This window comes from Henckelia pumila, chromosome 1, assembly GCF_033568475.1.
Source record: "Henckelia pumila isolate YLH828 chromosome 1, ASM3356847v2, whole genome shotgun sequence".
NCBI lineage: Eukaryota > Viridiplantae > Streptophyta > Magnoliopsida > Lamiales > Gesneriaceae > Henckelia > Henckelia pumila.
Genome location: NC_133120.1, coordinates 89,667,441 through 89,676,256, shown reverse-complemented (window position 1 = coordinate 89,676,256; position 8,816 = coordinate 89,667,441). Strand labels below are relative to the sequence as shown.

Genomic DNA, 8,816 nt, shown 5'->3' with positions numbered 1-8,816 from the left:
TACAAATAAAATTTTTAAAATAAAAATCAAAATGACTAATCAATATTTGACATTCATCTTGCATTAATCAATAATGTGCAATATTAATGACAAATTTGTCACCTCAAAAAATATCCAAAAATATTCACACCAACGTACCTAATATTCAGTTTAAGAACAAATAAAAAAACCAAGTCTCAAGAAAAATATCTGCAAACTTGTACTGCATCTTCAACCATCCCATCTTAAACGAAATCCAAAAATTGTCACCTATAATAAAAATTCATATATTTGTTTAAATATAATATAATGTATAAAATATTCACATAAATAAAGAAATCGAAATTTAAATTCAAACTAATGAATATCATACCAAATGAGACACTGATAAGCTGACATTTATCCAAATTCAACTAATAGAAGTCTTCTTGATTAACTTTCAACTGCAAATACAAATGATATTGGTTTAAAAAGACAATAACATGACAATTGACAAGTATATAGAATAAATAGTTAATTGAAAATCAAATATCATACCAAATAACAAGGCCAAGCTATCATTCCTCCAAACGCATCTCCAAAATTCTGTAAAAGATCATATGGCCTAATCAAACTCTCTTCCTTTTCTAAGACAACTAAAACTTGTATTTCACACCAATTTGGTCCTAGCATCTGTCTCCCAACTTCAATATTAGCATCCATGCCACGAACAACTCCTTTTGCCACAATTTTCGTCGAATCAAATAGACTTTGTAACGAGACAGAACATCCAATCTACATGAAAATGCAAAAGAAGGAATTTGATGAAGACAAATAATATGGTACAGTGAATGAATAACAAGGAAGAAGGGTCAAATTAATCGGCATACTCCCAACAAATTCTAAACAAATATTATTTGCAGGGTTAACTGATTGGCTGCCAATACAAAAACAAATATTCCACACTAATGCCAAAGAAATCAGCATGTTCCCATCAAATTTACAATAAACTTTTTGTTGAGAAGAAGAGGCTGTACATAGCAGATTAGTCAAGTCCACCCATGGGCCAAAACAACCAGCCCATATATAATGTCTACACTGGAGGCACAAGGCCTAGAAAGATAGGAAACGTTGGACATTACAGAATTTTATTGAAACATGATCAAATATTAATACCAACTTTTTACCAACTTTGGACATTACAGAATTTACACAATACATGGGTTGATGCATGGATTGTGTTAAATGAATTGGGACCAAGTTGGTAAAAAGTTAGACATTACAGAATTTAGACATGATGTCAAAATTTAGTAGATAGAACAAGAACATAGGCAGGCACCTCAAGCAAACAAAAATCTAGAAAAAAACATAGCAGGCAAAGCGCAAGAGCATTCAATTGATCAAAGAAATGAAAATTATTTATGCATAGAACAAGAACATAGGCAGGCACCTCAAGAAAATAAAAATCTAGGAAAAAACATAGCAGGCAAAGCGCAAGAGCATTCAATTGATCAAAGAAATGAAAATCATTTATGCATAGAACAAGCATAGGCAGGCACCTCAAGAAAATGAAAATCTAGAAAAAAACATAGCAGGCAAAGCGCAAGAGCATTCAATTGATCAAAAAAATGAAAATCATTTATGCATTTAACTGATGTTCTTAACCCGAAATTCATAAAGCAAAAAATTGAAAAATACTTTACCCTCAAAGATAAACTAGCTGGATCAGAAAGTAATGGACTGCTAGATGATGGTGTATGCTGCATATTGTTGTAGTTTGAACCAAGGTCCTTGTTTGGTTGACTCAAAAACTTTGATTCTAACATTGCAATGTGTTGACCTTGCTTTCTAATTTGCTCATCCATTTTTTCTAACAGTGTCTTTTGCTCCATCACTATTCGGTTGCATGTACTACGACTTGGAACTTCTCCCCATAAATCAGTTGTTTTAACACCATCACCAAGCATACGCACTCGGCCAGGTCTATCTGGTCCCATGATCTGAGCAAAAATGTCATTTTGACCTATCTGATCATCCTCATCTTCATGAAGTTGATTTTCCAGTTCTTTCATTGCAGCCTATACCAAAAATTCAAACCAAAATTTATACAAAATGATGATGAAACAAATATATTTGAAATTAATGTACTTTAAATTTATAATGAAACTTACCAATTTTTCTGCCACAATATTGCTCGAGGGACTTCCACTGGCATGAGTGAAGCAGGCATGAAATAATTCAACTCGTGATGGAAGCCGCCCATTTTTTTTTCTCTAAAATTACAATAGGTTATCAATTTATACATTCTAATGCATGAAAAACTAAAATAAATTGAGAAGAGAAATTACCAATTTTTGTTTCATTTGAGCGAAAGATCTTCTTCCAGTTGTCTGATTCATTATCTTTTGCTTTCGAGCAATTTTATTTTTTTCACTTCTCTCCTAATACATTAAATTAAAATTCATACAAAAAAACAAAAAATATATGAAAATTTTTCTAAATAATACATTCTTTTGATACTCATGCAGGAACTGCAACAATAAAACACCCATTTTCACAATCTTTTGGCCTCAACGTTAATGACAGAGGAAAACATTTAAATTTTAAACGCAATATCTCATCATAATATGTATCAATTAACTTTGCTAAGTTCATTTTACACAAATAAATTAATACATACCTTTGATTTTTCTGTGTTCCAGTGAGCAACTAGTTTCACATATTGTTCAGCAAAGGCTCTTTGATCTCTTTTTTGCAAAAGAACTTGTATTGGCAACTCAGGATCATAATACTTTTTTTTTTAGTTCTGACTTCCAGTTTCTCCATTTTTTTGCTATTGAATTGAGTGTCCAACTCTCTGTTCCAGGAGGAAGATCGTACTTTTCCTGTGAAGATATCCAAACAATTTAGCTTATAATAGAAATTAAAGTAATAATTAAATTATGCAATAACATTTCAATTACCTTTATTACATCTAACATTTTTTTCTTAATATCTAATGGCATTTTATGCCAACCTTCCACGTCGATCGGACAATATTTACCATTTCTTGCCAAAGTACCCAAAAAGTCAGTAAATTTATTTCTTCTTGATCCTATAGGACGCCCCATATCATCACATCGAATCTTAATGCGTGGAAGCGTACTAGGTCGACCCCAAATTTCTTTCATAAATGTAGGGCCTCTAATCTTTTTCTCAGCATCATTAGATTCACTTTCACTATCAACATCTAGATAGACAAAGGAAAATAAATTCTTGAATACATATAGTGAAACAAATTATTACATTCTTCTTATAATTTACCTTGATCATATTCTTCATCCATAAAATCAGTTTGGTCTTGAATCGTATTTTCAAAATGTCGGTTAATGCTGGATGTGATCTTAGATGTCAAACCTATATATTTGAATATATGATAAATAAAATATGAAGTATTATACTAAGTTACATCTAAATTTCAACATTGAAACTAAAAATCTATAATTTCATGTCTTTCTATGTAACACCCGGTATTTTTAATTACTTAAATCCGCCTGCATAATTAGGATATTTAATTATTTAAATTTATGATTTATGGGTTAAATAATTATGTGAATTATTTATGCATGATTTAATTTATTTTTTAAGCATTTAACCCATAATTAGTGATTTTTATGATTTTTAGTATTTTTATTATTTAATCGCGTAGACGGGACCGTGGACGGACGAGATGACAACTTTCCATCCAAATTATTTTATGAGTCTTTTTAGAGCCTTAAATTATTATTTTGAGTTTTATTATCCCAAAATTTTAAGTATTTAATTTTATTTAATTTTAGGGGTCATTTTTATCCAAAATTTGTCAAAATATTGACTTTTTGGTATTTTTAAAATTCCCCTAAATTAATATTTCGAGATTTATTTTATGTTTCAGATTTTTTTTAGGTTTCTTTTAGAGTTTTAGTTGAGTTATATTTTATATATATATTATATCCTTAATTATATAATTAATTACCCTATTTCTATTAAAATAAAACCTAAATCTACCCAACCCCACCCAAAAACCTCACGTCACTCTCAATTTCAGCCGCCACCCCCACTCACTTTCTTCATCCTCTCGACCCAGCAAACCCAGGAAGCCATAGCCAAGGATCGTGAAGCTCCAAAAGTCCCGTATTTGCGTCCCGTCGTCCCGGAACCGCCCCACGCTCGTGTTTTCTCGTCATCTACGGTGAAAGGCATGATTCCTTCGCATATTTTCGTACCATATCAGTTATTATTCGTGTGTGTAGTGTTATGCATCAGAAAATTTCTTGAAACTACAGGGAATTGTTACAGGTTGCTTGTTTATGCATTATCTTCCTTTGTTTCTTGAATCATGGCCACGTTTTTGGTTCACCATGGATGACAGGGCGGCTGGTCAGGGTCCTAAGGGGTATGTGGTCGGCCTGGACTCGTGTGGCTCGAAGAGCTCGAGCCAAACGAGCCCAGGGTAGTAGGTTCAGTCATGCGGCCGAGAAGGATGCAGGTTAGGGTTTGGGATGAAGTGGCTTCGGGTTCGACGTGCAGTCGTGCATGGGGCTGGGGCTGGGGCTGGGCACAGGTTAGGTCCGCCCGGACGTGGGCTACGTCCGGGCGGCGGCGCTCCGGCCAGGGGCGGCCGGAGCCGGCCGGCAGCAGGCCAAGAGGGCCTGCTGCTCACGGCCGAGAGACTATGGGAGAGGGGGGATCGGGTTGGGCTAGGTTGGGGGTCTGGGTCGGGTCTGGGTGGTCCGGGTCGGGTCGGTTAGGTAGTGGGTCGGGTTAGTGAGTCCGGGTCCGAGTTTGGTGAGCCGGGCTCGAGTATTTTATTTTTAAAGTATTTTACGAAATTATGTGTTTTTGAGTCAAATAAATTGAAATAAAATTATTTGGACTCCCAAATAATTTTATTTGAAATTTTAAAATTTTAATTAAGTTAGTCCATTAATTTTATGGGTTTTTGAGCCCATAAAAGTTATTGGGCCAGTCTATGGGTTTTTGGGCCCATTGGGCCAGTTTAAGTGTTATTGGGCTTAGCAAAAATATTAATGGGCTTAATTAATTTAATTGGGCTTAGAATAATTGTTGGGCTTAAGTATGTTAATGGGCCAGATTTAAGTTAATGGGCTTTAGTGTTAGGGCCAGCAGTCCAGAACCATCCATGAGAAAATTTCATGTGTCCTGATTATATATTTAATTATTTTTATGCATTTAAGTTATTTTAATATATATATGTTAGTAAGAAAATTAAATTAAATATATATGAAGGACACAATGTATTTAAGTACATGCATTCATGAAATAAATTTTATGCTATGATTGAATTTCTATGGTTGAGCAAATAAAATATTTTAGGTGGAAATTGAAGTAGTGTGGCCATTTATGTATGGGCAGTTTCTGCCATTTATGTATGGGCAGTTTTCTGCCATTTATGTATGGGTGGTTCGCCACCAGCCTCGTACGATGGTTTCCTAGACTGATCAGTCGCACTATGGGTCACACTTACGGATAGGACCATACGATGTTCAGAAAACAAATGCTCAACAACTTATGTATGTATGATATTATGTATGTTTATTTATGAAATTTATGTTATTAATTTTTAAGCATGCTCATTCATGCATACGTATGTATTAGTAGTAAATTGATTTAAATTATTTTAAACCCTTGTTAGTATGCATGTTGGGCCTCTAGGCTCACTACACTGATATGGTGCAGGTGAGTACGTAGAGGAGCAGGTTACTCCTACCGGTGGTGAGGATCTATGAGCTGTGCTGCAGTAGCCCCGTGACCGTGACAGCTTCTGAGTCACCGTGCTTGAGTGTCATGAAACCTTTTATTATTTTTAGTGGTTGAGGTTTATGGAAATATTTCATTAAATATTTTTAGTGCATGCACATTGCTATTTATTTTATTTATGCAGTATATTTTTAATTCTAGGGTTGACTCAGTTGTTTAATTATTTTAAAGAATGCATTTTTATTTAAGTATTTAAATTGTTTATTTATTTAGTCATGAATTTATTTTTAGTATTTTTATTTGGTGCATATATGTATGGGCATATATGTACTTATATTTATTTAGTAGTATAAAAAAAAAAAAATTTTCCGCATATTTATTTATTAGAGAGTTAGGGTCGTTTCAGTTGGTATCAGAGCACGGTCCTTGGAGGGGTCACTACTGCTTTGCGAGCTCAGAAATCCACGCTACCGGTCTGTAAGTTTTAATGTTTATAGTATGATTTAAATTTCTAGAATTTAAGTTAGCCTTAATTTTAAAACACTTAGTTATGCATGGCGATTTACGTAAATAAATATGTGGTGGTGCAGAATGCCTCCCAGACAGGTGAATCGACGTGGGAGACCTCCACCTCCACCGCCACCTCAGCAGCACCCTATTACAGCACTGGAGCAGGCCAGTGCCACTATGATGGCGGGTATTACTGCCTTGCTGGAGCAGCAGGCTGCCCGTCCCAGACTTTCCCACGAGGAGGACGTCGCAGAAAGGTTCCAGAAGAAGGGGCCTAAGGAGTTTTTGGGGACCACCGATCCTTTGGTGGCTGAGGGATGGATTCGCTCTCTTGAGTCCATCTTCGATTATATGGGGATCACAGACACCGACAGGGTGAGCTGTGTGACTTACATGATGCGAGGCGATGCAGCCCTTTGGTGGGAGGGTGCAGTTAGAGGGGTCCATCTACCTACACTGACGTGGGCCGAGTTCAGGCGTATCTTCTACGCCAAGTACTTCACTGAGGATGTGCGCAGTCGCATGATCCGTGAGTTCATGAGTCTCCGTCAGGGGGACAGGTCGGTTGTGGAGTATGTGAGCCAGTTTGAGAGGGGCTGTCACTTTGTGCCCATGATTGCTGATAGTCCGCAGGAGAAGCTGCGGCAGTTTGTGGAGGGCCTGAAGGCTGAGATCAGGCATGACGTACGTATGGCAGACGTCTTTACATATGAGTCTGCAGTCAGCAGGGCCTTGCGTTCCGAGAAGGGACGGAGGGAGATACAGAGACGTCTTTACATATTGCACAATGAACGACATCATCAGAATAATCTTTCCATTTGTTGCAAAGGTCTCCATTTTCCACAGAAGCTCTTCTGAAGCAGGTACGCCTAGCTTTCGGGGGGGGCTAGTTTCCCTCTTTCTCTCTCATTATGTATTTACATACATATATATATATATATATATATATATATATATTATCATGATTTATTTTTTTATTATTACAAAATAGGTGGTTAAAAAAAATAATATGGAGAAGAATGTGAGAAAGTGGGTAGTTATATGTTGATAGGGGTAATTTGGTACAAACATTAAAATGACCAAAAACGGTTAATGTTGTGAATTTATATGTCTACCCTTTTCTATTAATACTACATAATTAATGTATTTTTTCAATTATCTATTTATGTGTCTCTTCAACTAATTAAGTAATTCATTTAAAAAATTATATCATTCACTTTTTCAAATAAAAAAAATTAAAATTTTGTTCATCTACTATTTATTATTTTGCCTTGTTTTGATATGCACTGTTTCAAATAAAAAATGATAATTTTGTGAATCTACTATTTATTATTTTATTTTTATTATTTTATTTAATTTCTCTATTATATATCTCTAATATCTAATCTAATACTATAATCTATACTATAACTATAAATATATGAGTTTCATTTGAGACCAATTTTATTTTACCCTTATGCCTACCATTTTCTATTAATATATTACATATATAAATATATAAGTTTTGTTGAATCCGACATTTTGGTGATAACAAACAACAACTCATTGTATAGGAATGTGCTGCCAATCTTTTGTATTTCAGGAATCTACTACAACTCCTACCGCAACCGTCTAAACCCTTCAAGTTATCTACCGGAAGCTTGTCAACCGCCTTTGTCTCTCGACCGGTTGCAGTCACAAGCCTATCGACTGGTTATTCAAACCAGCAGAGGATAAATCTATCTACCGGTAGAATGCCAACTGCTTATCAAGATATGTCAAGACAAATACTTGAGACAAGACGTTCATTGCAAGATCTTTTATCAAAAGCAGAACCGGCATATCAGAAGATCTGTTGACTCTTGCATCGAGACAACAGGTTGCACTAAAATGGCAAAAACGCAGAATGGCTACAGATAAAGCATTCGACCGTTTATACCAGTTTTGAACCCTGAAAGTTGTCTGCATTTAAAGAAGTGTACGATCTTCATGCAGAATCATCAATGCATTTATGAAGCATTAAATGTGCATTCAATGCAGCATCAGAACGTTCAAAATAAAGACGTTGATGATTGACCTATATAAAGGGAAGATTGCTCAAGAAGTGAAAGAGAAGACAAGCAACACGAAAAATCTCAATCAACTCAATCACTTGAATACTATCAGAAGTCCTCATCTGATATACTGAAGCAATACTTGAGCATACTTACAAGACCATTCACTTGCTGCTCAAATAAACCCTCGCCTACAGTTTACATATCTGATCTTCAAGGATCATCCTAGGGTTTCCAAGCCTCTCGACCGCTCTGCAGTTTGAGAAGCTCAACCGGACTGTATTCATTATTGAAGAGACTTGAAGCTACTCTGAAAGCTTCCACCAGTCTGATAAGAACTGAGAATCTTATCTGTGTAAATCTAGGAGTTTCGGATTAGGCATTGGATAAGTCCTAAGTCTGAAGTGGGTGTATTGCAAGACGTTGTAATAACCAAAGTCTTCTAGTAAATTCCTTCCTAAGTGGAAGAAGGGGATACGTAGAAGGATTAAGCCTTCGAACTTCCATAAATCGTGCCTTAGTCTTTACTGCATATTTATCTTATATATTGCTCATACATCGTGTTATAACTTGCCT

At 35.5% G+C, this 8,816-nt stretch overlaps 1 protein-coding gene across 3 annotated transcripts; it reads right to left on the bottom strand.

Annotated features, from left to right (window-relative positions):
- On the bottom strand, nt 1-3,361 carry LOC140878987 (uncharacterized). 3 transcript variants are annotated; one of them, XM_073282736.1, is made up of 9 exons: nt 3,262-3,361; nt 2,922-3,187; nt 2,635-2,843; nt 2,307-2,396; nt 2,130-2,231; nt 1,662-2,036; nt 517-753; nt 353-422; nt 1-249 (listed from the first exon to the last, which is right to left on the bottom strand). In XM_073282736.1, exons 4-8 carry the CDS (start codon nt 2,355-2,357, stop codon nt 393-395), a joined length of 795 nt encoding a protein of 264 aa, XP_073138837.1. In that variant the 5' UTR covers nt 2,358-2,396; nt 2,635-2,843; nt 2,922-3,187; nt 3,262-3,361; the 3' UTR covers nt 1-249; nt 353-392. The 3 variants fall into 3 exon arrangements, with proteins under 3 accessions (XP_073138837.1, XP_073138737.1, XP_073138787.1); XM_073282636.1 differs by having other exon boundaries at nt 2,307-2,399; nt 2,639-2,843; XM_073282686.1 differs by lacking the exon at nt 2,922-3,187 and having other exon boundaries at nt 2,307-2,399; nt 2,639-2,843.
- Between the last annotated feature and the right edge of the window lie 5,455 nt (nt 3,362-8,816).